We start from the raw sequence: 23,057 nt of genomic DNA on the forward strand, positions 1-23,057 counted from the left end.
CCATTCTTGACCAGGTCAGAGAAAGCTATTGTTATTCTCAGGTCACTTTTGGGAATCTGGGAGGTCCTCATACAGGGTATGGGATTTGAGACAAGCCTTAAAGTTTGTGTAGGCACTGAGAAGTGGCTAAGAGGGAGATGGAAAAGGCCTTCCAGAGGGAGCACTCTGATGAGCAGCACCTGATTACTTCTGTGGTCCAGGAGGTAGTAAATATCAGCGTTGCCTGGAAAGATTTTAAGCAGGTAGGTCTTCAATAGTACAGGAAATCTGTATTCTTAGAAAGCAATTCAAGTGATTCTTGATGTCTAGCTGCATTTGGGTGTCACTGTTTGTCGTGGTCAAGGATTGCCTATACAGGAAGCTTCCTCCTACTCAGTGTACTGAATGCAGTTCTGGTCCTCCTGGACCACAAACCACATGCTCAGAGGCAAGACTGGTTATGAGATGCCAAGCAAGATTACTCAGAGTCTCTGGGTCTTTTTATAGGGAGACTAGAGGGGAGAACAGCTCTTTATCCTCTACAAATACTCTGCTGAAATGATAGAAACCTGGAGCTTCTAGTGTCCAACTTTTCTTGCCAAGGGTGAAGTAAGTCTGTCTCCAGTAAGACAATAAATATCAACAGTTAGAGACAGGGCAGAGCCCACCCCATCCCAAACGTTTTTTGAACCTTAGGATTAGAATGCATTGGATCCAATCCTACCCTGATTTTTTCTAGCTATTTGAGCCAATGTTCATTTTGTGGTTGTTGTCGAAGCCAGTTTGCTTAAGACATTTATGACTTACAACTGAACCTATCTAAGATCTATCTAAATAAGTGATGTAAAATAAAACAGGGTGAGTGCTGAATAAAAGCAGAATGGTAGTTGGGGCTCAAGAAAGACCATGAGGCCTGGCTAGGGAACCTGGATTAATTCTGTAGGCCTTATAGGATAATTGACATTTAGAACAGGGGAGAACCAGGTCATAGGGCTGTGTTTAGAGAGAGAATTGGCCACAAAGCAGACTGGTGGGAGGAATCAGAGAAGGTTATAAGCATTAATTAGTGTGTCTACTGTTAATGGGCCTTGAATCTGTTGAATTGGGACTCTTTTTGACTGCTTGTGAAAACTCCTAATTATGGAAAGGCCCTAACATGCACATATAAATGCATATCCCTATTTAAAAAGACAATTATATGGACACCAAGAACTCACAAAAATCAGCTTAACTTTGGCAATTACTGGAAGCAATTGAGAATGGTCAGAGAGAGAGAGAGAGACATCCTACAGGAGGACTATTTAGAGTGTGAAGCACAGATGGAGGAGGCAGGAGGATGCTAGATAGGAAAACAGAGCTGGGAGCTGCCTGGGGGAGATAGTGAATATCTCAGAGTAAGAAACTTCTCTTAGAGAGAGCTATGGCTGGGTGGTTTGATAACCACAAGCTTTACTGATAAGGAGGCTTACTTTGTACTAGAGTCGGTGTCTCAGAGGCTTAGGCCACTTATATTTTTTGAGGTTTCTGATATTAAAAATTTAAGAGGTGTCAAAACACGCCTATGCAAACTGTGGTGTATGTTAAATACTTGTTAAGTAACAACTCAGTGCATTGTGTTTTTGATAGTATAATTTTGTTTTATATAGTATAATAATTCTATTACTATATATTATTAATAATATACTATGATATAGTATAATAATGCTCTTCATAAGATAGAGGATTTTTAAAATATGAATTATATAGTGGTGATGTCCAGTAATGAGATACAAGCTAATGTTGTCTGAGAGACATTTGCTTCTTTCTTTTGGTAAGTATGTGTCTGTTCTCCACAGAACATGCCATGTGTACTTACCACCCACTCTCTGAAACTGAGGTTAGTATGAGACCCAGGCCCAATGGCTCCCCACTGTCCACTCACCCCACAGGCCCTAGGAAGAGTGCATTTCCAGAACTTAGTCCCTAGTCCCTCTCCTGTCTTGTCATCAGTGCACTGCCTTCTCTATCTTGCCAGTAATCCATACATGTGTGAGTGCTCCTGCCTTCCTTCATGCCTTCATTGTATTTCCTTGGCTATTCCTGTTGCGTCTTAACCTCCAGCTTCTCCTCCCTCCAGGTCAGCCTCCACATTGCCGGCAAAGATCTCTCTCTCTCTCTCAAATACAGATATGAGTACATCACAACCTTGCCTCAAATCACAGTAGATTCTCTTATCCCATAGGATAACATTCAAATTCTCCAGCCTGACATAGTTTCCCACAAGTGGGTCCCCAACCCGCATTTCCACTCTCATTTCTAGCTATTCACCCAACACTCCACATCTCTTGATTTTCCACAAAGGTGCCATCTTCTTTCATTTCTTTCTGTTTTGGTTCTTGCTCTTACCTCTTCCTGAAAAACTCTTTCCTTCTAGCTCTGTCTTACCCCCCTCTCCTGTGAAAAACTCCTCAATGCTCCCAAGGAGAATGGTTTTCTGATCCTCCTAGCCCACGGTACAGTCTTGAGTGTGGTGAATGCTCGACAATGAGATCACTGAAGACAAGGACTCTGTTGAACTTTGTGTATCTTTGTGTATCTTTGTGTAACTTTGTGTATCTTTGTGTACCCCATCCCTGTACCGAGCACAGGAAGGACTCAATAGATATTGGCTGGATGACAACAATCATTATCAATAATACCCCATGTTTTAAAAAAAATTTTTTTTTAATTTACTTATTCATGAGAGACACAGAGAGAGAGAGAGGCAGAGACACAGGCAGAGGGAGAAGCAGGCCCCATGCCTGACATGGGACTCAATCCCGGGTCTCCAGGATCAGCCCTGAGCTGAAGGAGGCGCTAAACCGCTGAGCCACCCGGGCTGCCCTAACCCATGCTTTCAGAAGCAAATGCAAGTTGAGTCAGAAACTACCTCTTGCACAGTTTTCTCTATAGGGTTCAGCATGATTGCTCACAGTTTTCTGGACTGTTCTTAGAAGTAGCAATGATGATGCAAAGTGGTTCTCACTTCCTGGGCGTCCAAATCAATATGCTTCTTCCAAAGCAAGTTATCTTTCTCGCTCAGTCATCTCCTGATTCAGCTGAGCCTGTTGAAGAGCCCCTATAGGACTCCTCTCCCTTGACTTAAGCTACAATTTGAGCTGAGCATGGAATCCTCACTCTTGTTCCTTGCCGACATGGTGGTCAGCTGCTAATCTGCATGTAGCCATTCTCCCGGTAAGAAATACTGCATTATTAACACAGCTTTATTATCAGACCCCCGAGTTTGGCAGAGAGAGCAACATTAGAGGATAATTGGAAGAAAAGCTGATTTGTTAGCAAAATGTTGCCTTTTGGCTAATGAATCATTGTGATTTTTTGCACTGACAGCTCAGTAACAAGCTTGAAGACTACTTTGCTTCAGACCATTAAACTTTGACAAACCAGTTATTAACTACAGCTAGAGCCAGTGGTCTGTGGGGATTATTGCAATTATGAGCCATATATGTAATTTTTAAAAATCATTAGTTGAGACAAGGTGAGTCTGATGATGGAGGGGCTGGTGACTGATAAGTCTCTGTCGCTTGTCATACACAGGCGATAAACAGCTGCCAGGAAGACACCTGGTTGGCGCAGCTCTTTTTCAGGAAGATGTAGCAATAAAGACTGTTCTCAAACAAGGAGCCCTGTTTGGGAAAGAAGAAACAAAGGTTTCTTTTGATTTCTATTTTGGGGGCTGGAGGTCTTTTCTTGCAGAGCTAGAAGGAGGTAAAGAAGGCAAACCAAATAGAAAGAAAGGCAAGTCAGGATGTCCATGGCTTGGGTTCCCTTCCTACAGTTTATTGGGTAGTGGTTACACTTCAAGACCTCAGTGGAACGTGTCTGCCCTTTCCTTTACTGCCCCCCACTGTTCATAATAGGGATCTTGAACTCAGGTGGGTAATATAAATTAGGAGAGCAGAAGGAAGTGGTAAAAACCTTGGTAAAACCACAAGTCAAGTCCAAACACAGCTGTGGGCCTGACCACAACCCCTGGGTTATAGACAGTAGTCCAGGTCCTCCGACTTCAGTACAAGATTCTTCAAATCCAGCCCATACCTCGCCAGCCTCATCTCTTTTTTTTTTTTTTTAAGATTTTATTTATTAGTGAGAGACACAGAGAAAGAGGCAGAGACACAGGCAGAGGGAGAAGCAGGCTCCCTGTGGGGAACCCGATGTGGGACTCCAACCCAGGACCCCAGAATCACGACCTGAGCCAAAGGCTGAGAGGGACGCCTGGGTGACTCAGTGGTTAGATGTCTGCCTTCGGCTCAGGTCATGATCCTGGAGTCCTGGGATTAAGTTCCTCTCCAGGCTCATCTTTTCATATTTTTTTTGAACTCTGATGTCCCAGTCTAACTGTGATGTTCTCTAAATGTGCCTACACTTTCCAGTCTCTGTACTTTCCCTCTCCCAGGAATGGCCGCTCCCTTGAAATCCTTTTCCACATGTTCAAATCCTATGTACTTTATGGGTGTCCGTTTCTTATCAAATTGAGAAGAGGTGGATTAAATCAATGTTGATATCTTTTGTCTTACAAAGCTTTGTGAATCTGTGGCAATTTTCACCATGGTTAGTATGCATGTGAATCTAGTTGCCCTAATCCTGGGGCCCCTAGGGGGCCCTAATCCCACGTAATGTTCTGCATTCCCTAGGTGGCCACATTGCTGGGAGTCTTGCTGTCATCACAGACGCTGCCCACCTCTTAATTGACCTGACCAGTTTCCTGCTCAGTCTCTTCTCCTTGTGGTTGTCATCAAAGCCTCCCTCGAAGCAGCTGACATTTGGATGGCACCGGGCAGGTACAGTTCCCCCACTGAGCATTAATGGCAAAGCAGTGCTATACAGTCAAACTAAGGATAAAACAGAAGAGACAAGCAAAGCCTCATTCAAAAATCCCTTAGGCACATCGGCGCACAGGATTAAGAGGATGCGTGCCTGGGAACACATGTTCTCAATGTTGATTTGTCAAAAAGCCAGATTAATTGTGCTCCCTCTACTCCAATGGGACAGCAGGAACTTGTATCACTTTAGCAAGAGCCCCAGCCCAAGGGTCTCAGGGTGTGGTACCGTTCATTCAGTTACTCTGCATCTGGGAGGGAGGATGGGATAAAACTTCTACCATTTTGCAAAGTAAGGCACAGAGAGCCCAAGAGAGCTACAGAGATTGAAGAACTTCTCATAGATAAATCGAGAATAAAATGTGAAGAAAATCTAGGGCAGAGCAAGGGTGGCCAACCTCTTACATGACCAGCCTTCACTGAAAGTTGCCTCTAGATACAGACCATGACTTATGGCAATATGCACTGTGGTTTTTCAAGCTTAGGATGGCTGAAAGTTCTGATTTCACACCAAATAATTTATCATCACAAGGGTTTTGGATTGCCTTTCCTGTAATGCTCAGAGAAAAGGAAGGGGAGAAGAAGAGATGAGGCAATAAACATCAATAAAAAGAATTTGTGACGATGTGATCTGAAGATGCTTTCCAGACCCTGATCAGTGCTGTACTTGGAAAACATGTCTTTGTCTGAGCACTTGTCATTTGTCTGTATACATTTTTTATATGTACTTTCTCCTTTCTGATGCTATTGGTCAAAGCTATTTTGTAAACATAGGATGTTTTGTAAACACAGACAGAACTCAGAACTTTTAGAATTTATTTATTTATTTATTTACTTATTTATTTTTAAAAGATTTTATTTATTTATTAGTGAGAGACACACAGAGAGAGAAGCAGAGACACAGGCAGAGGGAGAAGCAGGCTCCATGCAGGGAGCCCAATGCGGGACTCACCCTGGGACTCCAGGATCATGCCTTGGGCTGAAGGCAGGCACTAAACCGCTGAGCCATCCAGGCGTCCCTAGAATTTAGAATACTGCTTGTACTTTCTCATCCTGGTGATGGAAGTCCATGAACACTGATGCTCTAGAAGACCAGTGCTGTTCAATAGAACTCTCTGCTTCAAGAGAAATGTTCTATAATACAGAGTATAACGTGGCCTTAGAGCACTTTATTTTCTTTTTATTTATTCTTTCTAAGTATGCTCTACACCCAGCATGGAGCCCAGCATGGGGTTTGAACTCACAACCCTGAGATCAGGACCTGAGCTGAGCTGAAGAGTTGGATGCTCAACCAACTGAGCCACTCAGGTGCCCCCAACAAAGCACTTAAAATGTGGCCACTGCTACTGAAGAACCGGACTTTTAATTTTACTTAATTTAAATGAAAACAGCCACATACGATGACGGTTACCCTATTAGGCAGCACTGTTACAGATGTATAGGTGAAAATGAACTAGCTTGTCAACATGTAATTTCATGGATGACTTTGTTTAGGAAGAAGCTAAGTATAAAAAGTGAATTTATTAAGAAGTATTAAGTGGCTAATACGACAGGTGGCATGTGGATGTGGTAAAAATCACGAAGGCTGTGTATAAATGACTGAAGCCTGGGAGACAACATGTTCTATTGTTCTGCTTTAAAAGAGGGAGGGCCAAAAGTATGGAATGTGCCTGACCACTGACTTCCAGAATATTTCTAGGCCCTCCTAGGCTTTTAGTACCTACCTACGAAGTTACATTAAAGTTCAGGGTGAAGTGTTAAGGAACTCCCAAGTAAGCAAACATGCTTTACTCAGCCTGCAGACTGAACACCATCTTAGCTTTAAATATTAATGTAAATGTCTCCACTCTGATCTTTCTTTTCCATATAGTTGCTCTTAAAATGCAGTTAGAGTGTTGATATACCTCTGAGCTTGCCTCTGTGTTTACAATACATTGGGTTGGCAAATGAAACTCATTTTCATCCAGTACCTTCTGAAGCCTTCCCTTGTTACTATTTTATTCCACACAAGGTACCAGTACTGGCAAGTTGTAAATGTTTTATGGTGAAATTGAGAGTTTCTAAACACATTTTATTCTTTGTGTCTCATTATTTCATCTCCTAATAAGTTTCAATCATTTTAGCACCTGTTTAAATTAAAATCCCCAAGGAAAACAGCAATGGCAGATAGCAATTAATATACTTTAAAAATTTGCTTGAATTACTTAGTAATATGGAGCATAATGAACTCAGACGCTGGTGTTTTATGAATGCAACATTAAAGTGTCTCATCTTGGTGTTAAAATCCATCCACACTTTTGCTTTGTGAATCACTGAGTGAATGAGTTTAAAGCCTCTTTTGCAGGGAGGGGGGTGGCTGGCAAGGAATGTTAATGCCTTATGATTCTTGAGAGGTTAAGGTAATTCACAAATTCTTTGTGTCTGGGTATCTGTGTGCTTGAATCCCCAGAGATCCTAGGTGCCCTGCTGTCCATCTTGTGCGTCTGGGTGGTGACTGGGGTGTTGGTGTACCTGGCATGTGAACGCCTGCTGTACCCCGATTACCAGATCCAGGGGACGGTGATGATCCTGGTTTCAGGCTGTGCTGTGGCAGCCAACATTATGTAAGTCACTCCACACACTGCCCATAAAAGTTGTCTTTAACCCTGTCTTTAACCCTGTTTGTTTTTGTTTAATTCTTCCACTTTTGAAGATGATAAATTGAATAAATTGTCAGTGAGGTAATGCAGAGCCGGGATCTGAATCTAGATCTACTAGGCCCAGAATCGAGCTCCTGGCCAGTTTGCTCTCATGCATAGTGATGGTTCCATATGAGATATGACTTATTCCTATTTAGTTTTTGTTACATGAACAACACATTATGGGTTCTCAGAGGGCTGGGTTGGAAGGGATCTTAAATTTCATTTACTTCAGTTTTCTTTCTACTTTTGAATTCTCCTTTGCAACATCCCAATAAAATAGTCATTAGTGTCATATATTTTAACAGAACTAATAACCGGGAATTTATTTCTCTTCAAAGCAGTCTCTCTTATCTTTGTATCATTGTGACTATATGAAAATTGCTTCTTAAGCTGTATTAGCTAAACTCTTTCTTTAGTTTCCACTTGTTGATCCACTCTCTTACACAGGCAATTTATTCTTATGAGACATGTGATGCCTTACTGGACATGTGATCATTACTATATTGCTCTTCTCTTACCCTAATGAGCTATTTGATTGTTCATGATAAGGGGGTTTTGAGGCCAGGTCTTTGATATTTTTTGGTTGATTTGTTCCTTACCATTTGATAGCTTGATTCTGGGCAACACTATTTAAAACTGTATCATCTATCTATTTATCAATCATCTGTGGTAGACAGAATAATGAATGGCCCCTCAAAGATTTCCACATTCTAACCCTTGAAATTTGTGAGTATATTAATTTACATTGCAAAAGGAACTTTGCAAATCTGATTAAGTTAAGAATGGATTTTGAGATGGGGAGACTCTCTTGGGTTATCTAGATAGGCCCAATGTAACAGAAAGATCCTTGTAAGAGAGACACTCTGAACATAGACACTTTGAAAAAGCTCCTCAGGTCACTCTAATCCCTTTACCTTCTGCCTGTTTCAGTTCCTTACCTCCTAGTGTGCAAATCATTGGTCAGAATCTCTGAGCTAAACAGTTAGAAGAGTGGAATTTGACTGCTATTACTGAGTAGGTCCCTACTTCCAATCAGCTAACTTGAGAATGTGTTTCATATTGGCAGTGGGAGAAAAAGCGTGTGGAGATCAATGCAAATCTATCACCACAAGGAGACAAATAAGGCAGAGCACATGTGCCGCTGAGTAGGAGTCAATAACATCATCTTTGCATAAGGAGAATAATATGTCCACAAAACAGCAGGGAAAATGAAAATATTAAAAATTTCCTGAGAGTCATATGTCACATAGGTAGTGTCGATGTTACATGAATATGAAAGATACACCCAGCTAACTACCCCATAAATCTAGAACCTTGATGATCAAGTTTGACTTTCTAAATTGATACCATCCAAGTTTTTTTTTTTTTTTTATTGAAACTGCTTTTGAACTTTGACCTTAACATTGAAGGTACTTCTCATACTTAGAAAGACAAGGGAATTGAAAAGTGGTGACTTTCCTGTGCAAGGAGATAGTTATTTGTGGATAAATATACCGAGTGACTATAATGTTTTCTCCCAGAACTGGGATTATAGGTTTCAAGTGTTGCTAGATGCTGTGTTGTCTGAATATAGAAATATCATAACTATAGTCTGGAATAAATCTATTCTTTGGAGACCCAAAATCAGGAAAGAAAGTTCTAATAGAAGTTGCAAAGGGGTTCTAGGATGAGGATTAGTGATAGAGCCTTAAGGCTATCGCATGCTGTTTTCCCTGCCGGAAACATTCTCTCCTCTCCAGCCTACAATTTAACTCTAACATAACCTTTAGCTCCAATTCAATTGCTTTGTCTAACTAAATCAGACTTCTCTGTTGTGTTATCCATAGCACAAGTTCTTAGTAGACTTATTAAAATTAGAATTTTCATTTATTTGGGTCTTTTAAAAATCTCTGCCCTCTCCATTATACTTAAAGCTACTTGGGGGACCATGTTTCATTCACCTTTATACCCCAAGCATTTAGCAGTGCCTGGCACACAACAGTCCCTAAGTACTTTTTTTCTAATAAAATGAGTAAAAGAATGAGTGACAATATGATAAGCACATATGAATAGACCTAGAAAGAGAGTATGTTTAACTGCCAGGCATATCAGGCTGTCTGAAGATTCTTAAGTGGTAACTATTAATTAAGGATGAATTTCTGCCCAAACAGTGACCATCTAAAAACCGTACATTATGTAATGATCAAATCTTGCTGGAGAGCAATCATCCCACTTTGTGGTGATGACATTCAATTTAACAGGCACTTTAGACTGAGATATGTGGTACTAAAGAATAATTTTTTAAAAATCCTTGTTCCAAAATAAAATCAGATACATAATTTATTGTGGCTAATACTTATCTCTTTGACTTGGATAGGAGATGTTAAATTTTGCAATGTGTTATATACAGAGAGAGAATGAGGCCACAGCTTATACTCTTAGGACTGTATAAAATTTATATATGTTTGCATTTCTATATACATTTACATGTTAAATTGCATAATATTTACATATATATTTAAAATACATTAAAACATTTTAGTTTCTTATTAATAGCTACATATATACAAGCACATGAGTATCATCATTGGCCATTAAGAAATTATTCAGATTTTAAGTTCTCATAGAAATGAACAAAATTAAGTAAAATAAAATATTTTTTTAAAAATCTGAACCTAATGAAATTTTATTTTTGTTTTACCCCCTTTGCTGTCGTTTGCATTTGAAACCAGTACATTTAATTTAGCTCCCACCAAAGCACAGCTTTAAGCCTAACTTAATGCCTGACATTCAGTAGACCCTCAATAAATGATATTTTCCCTCTTCATTATCAAATAGTTTCATTTAGGAAGTGATACTTTCCAGTTTTCAGGTGAACCATAGTAGCACTGGGTAGATAGAAGAACTATCTGAAGTGAACTTTTGTTGTCTCTCCTTGTGTAAAAATTTAAAATTCTATGATACATTTGTTTTCAAAAATTAGTCCAAAATAGTACATTTTACAGCATTAATATTTCAACTATCTGCAATCCTAGATAATACATGGTCTTGTGAATTCCCCATTATGCTGCATAGGTTTTCACGGGCTAATCTCACGTGTGCCAAGAATACCCTTCTCTTTTTCAGGCTAAGTGTGATTCTGCACCAAAAACACCCTGGCCACAATCATAAGGAAGTGCAAGCTAATGCCAGTGTCAGAGCGGCTTTTGTGCATGCCCTTGGAGATCTATTTCAGAGCATCAGTGTGCTAACCAGTGCACTTATTATCTACTTTAAGGTGAGAATGTTTGAGTTTGCTCACTGTCATAGTAAATTTATAGATTTTGTAGTACAGGAGCTGACATGCCAATATTAACTTAAATGAGGTGGACAGCCTATATTTGCCTATACCAACTGCTTTGCAAGGTTTAAACACACAAACAAATATCCAAAGCCTGAAACCTTACACTTTCCAAATTCCTAAGTGCTATGTCTTAAACTATAGGGGCACCAGTCTTTCCAAAAAGTAGTTACTTTTGTTATGGAGCTAAGATGAACAGCAATGGAACAATGGATACCTTAGGATTCTTGGGTTATAAGTAAGGGAAAAGATGTCTAGCTTACTTAAGAAAAAATATATTTATTGACTGGAATTTATTTGATGTACTCTTGGACAGAAATCAAGGTAGAAATAAAGACAACATTGGGTGTCTTAGATTTCAGAAACTATCCACTTTCTGTCCCAAGTACCAATGTAAAAATGAATGTGCCTCAGCCATTTCCCCCCATTTCTTGTCATTCTGCTGAAATGTGTATTTCTGGGAAAGAGTCCAACAGACTAAGGTAGGATCTTGTACCTGCTGCTTGGCTTGGGAGGGAGAGAATCTGATTGACTGTCTCACCAATATTACCCACAATGGGGGAAAGATAATTCTCCTCCCAATCTCAGGGTGTTAATGGGAAGTTGGGATGGATCCTGGGTGAACCTCTGACCCTAAACAAACATTTACCACAGATCTGTTAGACCAAGAACTGATGGAAGTGCACTGAGGTGGAGGTAGAAGTAATGGAGAAGAGCATTTAGCTTTGTTATTTGCATCTTGATCATCCAGTTAGCAGGGATTCTTTATCATTTTTATTAAAAAATAAAAACATATAAACAAAAATTACAGACATATCTGAATTCAGTTGAGCATATATTCATTGAAAGCTTCAAGTTTAAGGCAAAATTGTTCAAACTTGCACTGGTTAGTAGAATTTGAGAGTTTCTCAGAGGTAATTGGGCATGGACTTTTTAGTGACACAAAATTTCAAGGGCAGAGGAACAGGTATCTCACCCTGAGGCTAAGGGGTCCAGTGGTGAGACAGTGCCAAGAATGAGGCCTCAGCTTATACTCTTAGGACTTAATCAAAAATGCCTGCCTCAAATATGTGTCATCCTGAGGAGGGAAAGAAAGGAACTAACCCCAGTCTGCCAAGACCAAGCTCCAGCTGGACCTTGGTCATATGCCACCTCTGGGCAGGTGATACCCTTTCCTCTTACCAAGGCTAAAAGCCATTGAATACTGTATAAACTTGTGCATATTTTTAATCACATACTCTGCGCTTCTATTAATTTGAGAAAAGTCAAATCAGGCCTTTGGAGAGAAAACTCAAGGATATTTTCCCTTTACATCTTAGATTTACTTTTTAAAATTTCTTCCGTCACTGATAGTTTGAAGCTTAAAAGAAGGATTGAGTCTTCAGGAAGTCTTACCTCTGAGTTGGACGCCAAATGTCAGGCAGGCGAAGGGTGATAATGTGAAAAAGAAGCAGAGATGATTATTCATTCTATTAATCAAACTTTTCATGGAAGGCCTGAATTCAGTTAACTAAAGTCCCTGTATTTTTTAGCCAGACTATAAAATGGCTGACCCCATCTGCACATTTGTCTTTTCCATCCTGGTTTTGGCCAGCACCATCACTGTCTTAAAGGACTTCTCCATCTTACTCATGGAAGGTAGGAGTGATTTTATTATTATTTCCAGGATCAATGTTTTTTCTTCCCTATAATCACAGCAGGGCACATTCACTGTTAATTTGCATTCTAAGGAAAATATAAATTTATAAGGAGTTTTTGTGAAAACAGATATTATTTTTTTATTCATATGGGAACAAATAAAAAGAGCTGGTTTCTCTTTTTTCCTCCAGCAACTATTAAATGATATGGCATGGTATAAAAATGATATGTACAAATACTAAGGACAGACACTGAAGGAGATATTGCAAAGATAGAAATTTCTTCCTAAATATATGGAAAAGACTTAAGAATAATTGGATAATCTATCTCTCAGGCAGCATTATAACTACTATGAAGGGCTTGCCTAAAACCCCTTGTAGACCTGGCTAACAGTCCTTAAACTTCAGTGCATCAGAATCACTTGATGTTCTGTTAAGGCTGCTGGGCCCACCCTCATAGTTCCAGAACCAGTAGGTCTGGAGTAGGACCTAAGAATTGGAATTTTTAACAAGATGCTGACACTGCTGGTCCAGGGACCACACTTTGAGAACCACTGGAATAGTCTTTTCATACCACTTAAAGGATTACTACATGAGAGCACTGAGAGTAGCACGTAGAAAATTCAATCGGAATTAGAGGTTTACATCACATCAAGCATTTGGACAATCAAAAATATCCAGATCTTGGCTTGAACTTTTCTTTTTTGCCCAGCACATTTTGACATAAGGCTAACACAATCTCAGAGTGCAGGTGCCTTCACAAAAGCCCACACTTCTTAGTGTTCATTACTGATCACATGTTTAAGGATTTTATCCCATTGGGCACTGTAAGAGGATGATAGACAGATGTAAGACAATGTTAGAGGATGATAATGTTGACAACAGTGAAACAGAAAAGGGAGTCAAATGTCACTGTGGAACAAGTGGACTTCCTCTCTTTGAAAGTGACAATATTTGGTTTGTTAAGTCACAGATGCATCTATTTCCTTTCTGAGGGCTGAGTGCTGAGCTGCAGCTGTTCCTAATATGGGACTTTGCTGACTTACAGATGGAGAAAAACAAGTTGGTGTACATTGGAGATGAGTATATTCCACTGTCTCTGTCTCTTAGTACAGCTCTTCTCAGGTGACTATTTCTTTTTATTTAAGGAAAACGTAGCTAATTATTGAAACTTGCAGGTAACTCCTACGTGGAAAATGCTTAATTTTTAAATTAGGTTTTCAAATTAGGTTAGCATAAAATAATACTTGTACTTAATGAAGTTTTCTAAAAATATGGAATGGTATAAAATTATTAAAAGTTTCCTCATTTTTCCACCTTTGAATTCTCAGTCCCATTCTTCAGAGATAACACCTACTAATAAGTTGATATGTATCTGTCCAAAAATATTTAGGCATTTACATATATATGTGTACATATATAGTGTGTTTTTTTATATAAACAGAATTATGCATTGATTCCTATTTTGTTCACCTTACTTTCTTCACTTGGAGGTCTTTTCATATTAGCACATACAGAGATACATCTTATTCTTTTTTTTTTTCTTATTCCTTTTCATGGTATGAAGTATTTCCCTGGATGCATGTACTTACTTATTGATGGACATTATAGATAATGGTGTAATTACCATTCTGTCCATATATATTTTTTTTAGTGCTTGAATATCTGTGTCTTAGAAGTGATATTGCTGTTTCAAAAGTTATGTGCATTTAAAAATTTGATAGATATTGCCATTTCTACCAAACATACCATATCAATTTCTTTCCTGCCAACAGCATCTGAGAATGCCCATTTCCTCACATCCTCACCATCACTGAGTATCAAAATGTTGATTCTTTTCTAATCTGACAGGTGAAATATTATATTTTATTGATTCCATATGTAATTCCTTCATTATGAGATATATTGAGTGATTTTTCATATATTTATTAACCTGGGCAATTATTTTTTAAAGACTAATTTTGGTATTTTCCTAGATGTATTAATACTTTCACAGGCTCTCCTTCAGAAAAAACAAAACAAAACAAAACAAAACAAAAAACAAAACTCTAGTATATGATGGAGCACTGAAGCCAGTGAGAACATATCCTCTTGCTTGTCAACATTATTTTATATAGTAAAATAAGTAACAGTGAACTTGTATTCTCTATAAAAGTAAAGATATAAGTGAGGCAAGAGGGAAGGGGGTAGTGGGATTGTGATTTCATCTCAAGGGTCCTAGACAATGACAATAGGTTTTTAGAGGATCACATGAAACTCCTCAGAGATGATACATAAGGCATAATAGGCAACTTTGGGTTGCAAGACTTAGACTTCTACCATTTGTATCATGTTTCACGCTCAAACCATGGACTTGAGAATCTGACATCCCCGGTCTCTGTGTAGCCTTAGCAATGGTTCTTAACCTCTCTGACTCCCAATTTCCTCTCCCCCAATTAAATAGGAATTGTGACATTGACATTTAGCCCTTAAAGTTCTTACAAAGATTAAGTAAGATAAGCACTATGAATGCAGTACTTAGCGCAAACCTTGACATATGGCCATTTCTCGGTAAAGATGGGTTATTATCATTACAATATAACAATGTCGACCATGACTCCATACACATTCTATTTATGACTAATCTAAGAACTCTTGTTTCCAGTGGTCTGAGCTCTATGCAACTCAGAATTTTATTTTACAGAATAAAAGAACATGTTGACCAGCTCTTTGTTACCTTTTATTTTACAGAATAAAAGAACATGTTGACCAGCTCTTTGTTACCTCCATGAAACAATATGAAGTGAGATAAAAAGTAAACTCAAACTGGGATGCCTGGGTGGCTCAGTGGTTGAGTGTCTGCCTTCCGCTCAGGATGTCATCCTGGAGTCCCAGGATAGGGTCCCATAGTGGGCTCCCCATGGGGAGCCTGCTTCTCCCTCTGCCTGTCGTTCTATGTCTCTGCCTCTCTCTGTGTGTCTCCCATGAATAAAATAAATAAAATCTTAAAAAAATAAACTCAAACTGTAGAGAATTTTAATATTAGCTTTAAGATGGAAATCCCCATGAGTAAGCCTTTTAAATCCTGAAAAAGGAGGATTAAGGATTTCCTATTCCTTTAAGTAAGTTGTTCTTGACTTGCTGCTCATTACAATCATTTGGGAAACTTTTAAAAATACTTATGCACAGGCCTCATACCCAGAGATTCTGATTTAATTGACTCAGTTTAGGGCCTGTTTTGATGGGGTTTTTTTTAACATGCAAGCAAACTTGAGAACTATTGCAAGGTAGGGCTGCCCAGTGGTTTGTTAATGTCAGTGCAATGGTTCTCAATCTTGGCTGTGTGTTAGAATCACCAAATGAGCTATAAACATACTGATGCTTCATCTTATCCCCAGAGGGTCTAATTTAATTGGTCCTGGGTGTGACCTGGTAATCAGGATTTCTAAAATCTCTTCTGAGGATACTAATATGCATTCAAGGTGGAGAGCCACTTTGAAAGCATGTCAATTTCAGAGCCTTATCCATAGAAATTTTCTTCAGAAGGACAGGAATGGAGCTAAGGCATATTTATTTTTAACAAACACACCAGGTGTTTGTGTTGTGTATATATGATTGAAGTAGGAGCTAAAAGGTGGTCATCCTTAGAAATCTGTTCTACAGCATCCTCTTTGGGTCATCGTTAGTTGGCATGGATTTAATTATTGCCTCAAGTGGCTTTATCATTGTTATGCTGGTTGAGTTGATTAAAAAAACTTATATTAAACTGATGTGTTTTACAATTCTAACCAACCATTAGCTTGCCTTCTCTCTGCCAAAGCAAAGACCCTTACACTTTCATAGCCTCTCATCTTCCAAATGACAATCCTTGCAATATTTGAAAAAAGGGATCGATCCTTCTGCCCTCAGCTTTCACTTTTTCTTTCCTTTTTTCCCCCTAAGGTTTTATTTATTTATTTATGAGAGGCACACAGAGAGAGGCAGAGACATAGGCAGAAGGAGAAGCAGGCTCGCTGTGGGGGACTATTGCAAGACTCGATCTCAGGACCCCAGGATCTGACCTGAGCCAAAGGCAGACACTCAACCACTGAGCCACCCAAGAGCCCTGAGCTTTCACTTCTTCAAGCTGGGGAAACCCCAGTTCCCTCAGCCCGAAAGAATAGCTGATTGGCTGACAGCATCCCTACCTTCCTGTATGCCCCAACACCATTCCTTTGGAATCAAGAAAGATGTCAAACTCTGACATTATATGACCCAGTCATTAAACCCTGAGTAATGTACCTAGATCAATAAAAATTCTATAAACCGAATAAGATGGCATTACAATGTTAGTATCACCTATTAACAAGGTTCAGTAAGTGACCTATTGCAGAACTCTGATTTACATAGCATTGTAGTGTACAAAGAGCAGAAATTTTTTCCCACTTGCTCCTCAAAGAACTCAGTATACATATTGCTCTTACTGTCCCTATTTTACCATAGATCTGCTGAGGATCAGAGAAGTTCCAAGATTTGGGTAAATTCATGGTAGTTGTGGTCAGAATGCTAACCCAGAATTATTTCATAACAAGTCCCATGTTTCTTCATTTTGGTTTCTAGAGTGTATGCAAAGATAGTAGAAATAACTTAATAGTAGATAGTAGAAAAAACTTAATTGGTTTAATAACACACCCCGAAAACAGAGAATGATTGCTATTGTTGGTTATTGCGTGGTAAATTTTGCAAACATTCTTTGATGTGAAACCCTTTGACACAGTCAAGTGAATCTGATTTGTAAACATCTGAAGTAAGAAACCAGAAAAGAGGAGGGCAAGTTGAAATTCTGGAGAAGATTTTGCAGCCCCATTTAGCCCTGTGGATGAGCTATATTTAGTTAAATAACAAACAGCCTCCCTCTCCTTCCTCTTGTTAGGTGTACCTAAGAACCTGAATTACAGTGATGTGAAAGAGCTCATCTTAGCTGTGGATGGTGTGGTGTCTGTGCACAGCTTGCACATCTGGTCTCTAGCAATGAACCAAGTGATTCTCTCAGCTCATGTTGCTGCAGGTCAGTGAGTTTTGTAAACACCCTGCCAAAATTCAGCCCTTGTCCTGTAAACTCAATAATTTCCCTCCTTTTTGTAGAGCTTCTCTTTAGTGTCTGTTGCCTGTCAAAACAACTGTAAAGTGTTTCCTATTACCAAAGGCCTTTGAAAACACCCCTTGTCAATGTTATCGTAGCAACAATGATACTGAAGACATCCCTTTGAGGCAGACTGCAGAGGGTAGAGGGTAGAACAAATGGTTTAAATGCCACCCAAACCTCAAAGCCTTAAACTCTGAAAATTGGATCTCACCTGTCTGATTTGGTGCCCAATCAGTTAAATAATGGGATGAATTCAGCAATAAATGCTCATTGAATATCTCCTGGTCTAAGGTGCTCTATCACTGAAGATAAAAAGATGAAGGGACATAGGTCTCATCCTTAAGATTCTAACAAGCTAAAAGACGCTCTAGCAGGGATTAATTAATGGATGGTTAGAAATTCTGTACCATGTGAGATAATTCTTAGGGTGTTGGATTCTAAAAACTTTCTTAAATAGAAGGTGATTCACACATTATGTGTCCTTGGGCTGGGGAAACAGGCTGTGGGGGGAAGGGGGGAGGATCTCTCACTGCCTCAGGAGACAGCTCAGGCAAAATGATATGTCAGGCAGCTAAAAAATAACTCAAGAAGTTATTTAGAGGCAGGCAGGCTACAGCAACAACGGCGACAGGCATTTGAGGGTTAGGCTTAGACATCCTCATCTTTGCTGAGAATCTCAGATCTGGCTACAGGTGATTTATAGCATCCACTACACCAATATTTTACTGCAGGTGGAAGAATCTAGTAAACAGGTTGCTATTGGGGGGAGAGGGCCTTAGAGCCTCCTGATACTTTTTGGAACAAGAGAAAAATGGAAGTAAGGTTGCTGCTCTAGGAGGAGTCTGTGGGGAGCTCTAAATGCTTCCTGATTCCTTTCACTAGCCTTGATATAAATGCTGATTAGATACAAGAGCTGCAACCCAAAGATCTCTGGGGACTGGCGGAAAGGGCTATATGAGAAAGAAAGAGCTTTGTCTTAGCTTTCTTCAGGCCTTATCTCCCCTTCCATGCTCAGCTTCTAAGCACGCCAGACCCCAAGAGAACTGTGGGCAGGAAGAGTTCCCATAGTGATGAGTACTTTGCTGCACCAGAATTTCCCCTGTCTTGTCTGTGTGAATGTAACTGATTGTCAGAGCCAACGTGGCTTCTTCTGAGTGCTCTTCTTGTGCCCCTCCCCACCAGGTCAAAGACAAAGTACTTGAAGCTGGAAATTTAGCAGTCACCCATGTGTGTGCAATCAGTGCCAATCTCACTGTGGTTCTTTCCCAACAGCAGCCAGCCGTGACAGCCAGGTTGTTCGGAGAGAGATTGTTAAAGCCCTCAGCAATAGCTATACTGTGCATTCGCTCACCATTCAGATGGAATCTCCAGCTGATCAGGACCCCAACTGCTTTTTCTGTGAAGACCCCCGGGACTAGTTCAGTCACAATGTCAACTTCCCAGTTTTGATGGGCCACTATATGCTGCTCTGCAGTTTCTAGAACCTAAGAAATAAAGTACCAAAGGAAGAAGTTTGAGAAATTCATGACACAGTACAGTGCACATTATATCCTTCTTTTTTTAGTCCATCCACCATAAATGAAAATGCATTTAGATTCATCAGCCAATTGGATTATCAACTCATCAGTAGCTGTGTTCAATTACAGGAATGTGTGTAGTCTTATAGTCTTATTCCTGACTGGGACTGAAATAAAAGCTGTTTGTAACCATAGGCAATAAAAAGTTCCTCTCCATTCAATAATGTATCCTGAGTGAGTGGGTAAAATTGAACTCAGGAAACTCTTATTAGGAATTGGTGCCAAGGAAAGTCACAAAATTCTCTGAAAACATGAGAAGCAAAATAAGAAGAGCCAAGCAAGGTTAAAAGAGATTCTGGAAACTTAACATCCCACCATAACTTGACTCTCTTAGGAAGTTATAATATGATTTGGAGCAGAATCTTTTCTCTCCCTATCCATATCACTATTTACTAAATGGGGTAGAAATGTCCTTTTTCCTTATCAATTACAAATTATGTTTTAATATGCCTAAAACTATTGAGTGACATTTTACTTTCTGTATAAAAGCTCTGGACCAATGAAAAATTATGAAATTGTTGTTTTTTGAGTGTTTTCATATGGTATGACCTAATAATAGAACAGAAGCACAGAGCATCAGAATTCTTATCTCAGGTCACATGGAAAATAATTTAGTCAAAGAATTGAGAACTTCCGGATCTTGAATAATTGAATAATATTTATGGAGTCCCAGCTATTGTCCAGGTTTTGCACTGGGCTGTTTAGATATGTCACCTCATTTCATTTGAATGACAACTTTGGGAAAGTCGGAATTAATACCATCATGTATAGATAAGGACACAGGCTCACAGAGGTTAAGTAATTTAATCAATGTCATTCATTCATTCAAAAATAGTTTGTCGATGCAGGCTATGAGCTGAGTATTGGTGAACTATGTCAATACGGCCTTTTTGTTCATGGAGCTATTTCCCTTTTGTTGGGGAGACAGGCATTCCACCAGTAAATACCAAGAATGTATTACAAAGAGTGGTAAGTGATAAAGGAGGAGAGGCTGGTTTAGATTGGGAGAGGTCAATGGACAGCCTCCCTGAAGAAACAGCATTCAAGTTGAGACCTGAATAGAAAACTAGGTGATAGCCAGATTAATTTAGGAGGAAGTACATTCTAGAAGAACCAAGAGCATGAATGGGCACCATGAAAAAAGAACTTGGTACATGGGAGGAAATGAGGAAGGCCCTTGTGGCTGGAGGGTACTGAGGGGTGAGTTAAAAAAAACATGGAGGACATGAGGGAAGAGAGATGAGCAAGTCCATTTGGCAAAGTAAGATTCATTCAGAGTCATTGATTGTATAATTCCGTGCTTCTAGCACTGATTGTAACTCATCACCTGTAGAAAGTAAAGTAAAATAAAGAAGTATAGGCCTACACCCTGGAAATTCTGATTTAATGGGTATGGTTTGGAACCTAAACTTCTGTTTTTTTGTTTTTGTTTTTGTTTTTGTTTTTTAACACATCCAGAGATATTCTAAAGAATAGCTGGAGTCTAAAAGAACTTCAACCACAGAAGGTCATTGAGTGGGGGATTCAGACACATATCCAGACACCTACAGTAATATCTTGAATTGCAAACATGTGGATGGGGTCTAAAGGGGCATTGCCATGTGGGCATAGCCACTGAGGCTTCATGTTATTGAGGAGATAGTCATGCTGGACTTTGACTTATATCTGAGATTTGTCTAGACAGATGAAGAAAAGGGCATTCTAGACAAAGGGAAGACTATATGGAAGGTATACTCATGTTTACTTTTTAATTTTTAAAAATATTTACTTATAGAGAGAAAAAGATCACGAGGAGGAGGGGCAGAGGGAGAGGGAGAGAGAAACTCAAGCAGACTCCATGCTGAGCATGGAGCCTGATGTGGGGCTCGATCTCATGATCTGAGCAAAAACCAAGTGTTGAATGCTTAACTGACTGTGCCACCCAAGCGCCCCTACCTGTTAATTTTCAATTTGAAAGCAGAATATATGTGGCAAAGGAAATGTTCAACTCTGATTTTTAAAACTATATAATTTTAACATTGCCATTATTAATTTTGTAGAACAAAAGTTATGTCTTTGATGATTTTTATGTCATTGTCAGCATCCAGCAGGGTGCTGGAAACCTAGCAGGCATTAAATAATTGTTGAGGCAATGACTCTGGGGCTATGTGTGGGTCCTGTCATTATTTTTCATTTATATTTGTATTTTTCTGAAATTTTGAGGGCCAAGAAAACATCGACTTTGACGGAGGAGGTCACATCTGTGCCATCTCTGCAAATCAATCAGCACTGCCGAAATCACTACTTAGCATTCTGCTGACAAATAGACTTGTCCCCCACCTCAGTAAGCACGTTTAGGCAACCAGAATTAGAGCCACTCAGGTTACTAATGTGTCCTGCCTCAGCTGGCTCTTAAAATGGCAGGGATAGTTCATGTCAAATCATTCCTCCTGTCTCAAAGGCTGTTGAATGGTTTTGCTTTTCCGTATTTTGTGTAGGATAGAGCCCTTAAGACCTGGAAAGCACACAAGTTCTAGGGTAACTGTTTGCTTTCTTTTTAAAATCACACTTATCTTTTATTTTAATTCCGGGAACATACTAAATGCCAGGTAAACATAATCCCCCAGGTAGGGGGATCTGTACATCAACCAAAGGAATTGCCCCATGGTCCCCTAACCATTTCTGCTGCTTCCCTGAATTTCTACCTCTTTTGTCGGCTAGACTGACAACTCTGGACTGTAGATGTTTGGGGGATAAAGTGCAATACAATCTGCAATGGGGATTTTTAGGATTTGAAGGTAAAAGAGCAGATGACACCAAGGGAACTTTATGCACCATGTATCAATTTTGAAAGTCGGCTTCCCCCTTTGTCTCTTCCCTGGAGTCCAGGATCGTGAACTCCAGGTTGTTGACATTCCTGGAGTAGTATAGCAGAATTCTTTACTTTGTGGCCTTGTAGTCTTTCTGGGTATCAAAACATCCTTCACATCATTCAAAGAAACACACTTTATTCTCCACAGTTTTGAAATCAGGCCAACTTCATTGCCACCCTCCATCCTTCATATGCTTCTCTGTCATCCAGCACCCAGTCAAGATTTATCTAGGACTCTATGGTGATGTTAGGGCCCATAAAAGAAATTGATGCGTTCCATATGTTTGGTTACAGATGGGAAATGGGAATGTTCAAGGACATGAGGAAGAGAATGTTTGCACTTTGAACATCACATTTGTAGTTAGATTGCTTGAGTTTGAATCTTAGTTCTTGCGTTTATTAGCTCTGTTACCTCGAGCGAGTTACTTAAATGCTCTGTCCCTCTGTCTCCTGATCAGTAAAAGCTCCCTATTCAGATGTATGAGAATTTAATATATTAGGACACTTAAAGATGTTGGACTTGTACAGAGCATGTGGTTAGCACTCAGTAAATCTTAACTTTTACTGATATGTGAAGTGAGTGCATACGTATGTGTGCACCAACACAGACATTTATATCATCCCTACTTTTAAAAGGTTTTGAGTCTTCGACACAACTTCCACAAGACAGTGGCAGAATTTTGGGTGAGAATTGAACAGCTCTTTCATGGAGCCCTGGAGGCCTGCTGAGATAAAGACATCTACTGAGAGCACTGCCTAGTGCGTGAGGCACGGATTCATTAAAATAGTTAAGTCCCATTCTGACACACTCTGCCAACTTCTACTTTTATCTTTAAAGTAAATGCCAAGTTAGTCACCTCGTGTACACTTATTAACAAAGTACAGCCGTCCATTTCAAGAAGGCAGAGTCATGGTTCTCCCAGCCATCTTCCCTGGCTCCTGTGAAGGATCCCTTCCTTGGTTTTTCTCTCTCTCTCCTAGCCACAGCTTACTCTAACCAGGTGTGTTTCCTTCTTCTGGTTTGTAAATTGTCATTGTCACAGAGGCACCATT

The 23,057-nt window shown here is 39.6% G+C and overlaps 1 protein-coding gene across 2 annotated transcripts in view; it reads left to right on the top strand.

The window, feature by feature from the left end:
* SLC30A8 (solute carrier family 30 member 8) overlaps positions 1-20,518 on the top strand; it is a 34,945-nt gene extending 14,427 nt beyond the window's left edge. Inside the window, exons 3-8 of one of the 2 annotated variants that reach the window (XM_038555383.1) lie at positions 4,650-4,796; positions 7,285-7,438; positions 10,622-10,772; positions 12,368-12,473; positions 17,364-17,498; positions 18,852-20,518. In XM_038555383.1, coding sequence (XP_038411311.1) covers positions 4,650-4,796; positions 7,285-7,438; positions 10,622-10,772; positions 12,368-12,473; positions 17,364-17,498; positions 18,852-18,994 — 836 coding nt within the window. In that variant the 3' untranslated portion in view covers positions 18,995-20,518. Of the gene's footprint in view, positions 1-4,649; positions 4,797-7,284; positions 7,439-10,621; positions 10,773-12,367; positions 12,474-17,363; positions 17,499-18,848 lie in introns of both variants that reach the window. The other variant, XM_038555382.1, reaches the window with a different exon arrangement.
* Positions 20,519-23,057: the final 2,539 nt, after the last annotated feature.

This window comes from Canis lupus, chromosome 13 (assembly GCF_011100685.1).
Source record: "Canis lupus familiaris isolate Mischka breed German Shepherd chromosome 13, alternate assembly UU_Cfam_GSD_1.0, whole genome shotgun sequence".
Taxonomy (NCBI): domain Eukaryota; kingdom Metazoa; phylum Chordata; class Mammalia; order Carnivora; family Canidae; genus Canis; species Canis lupus.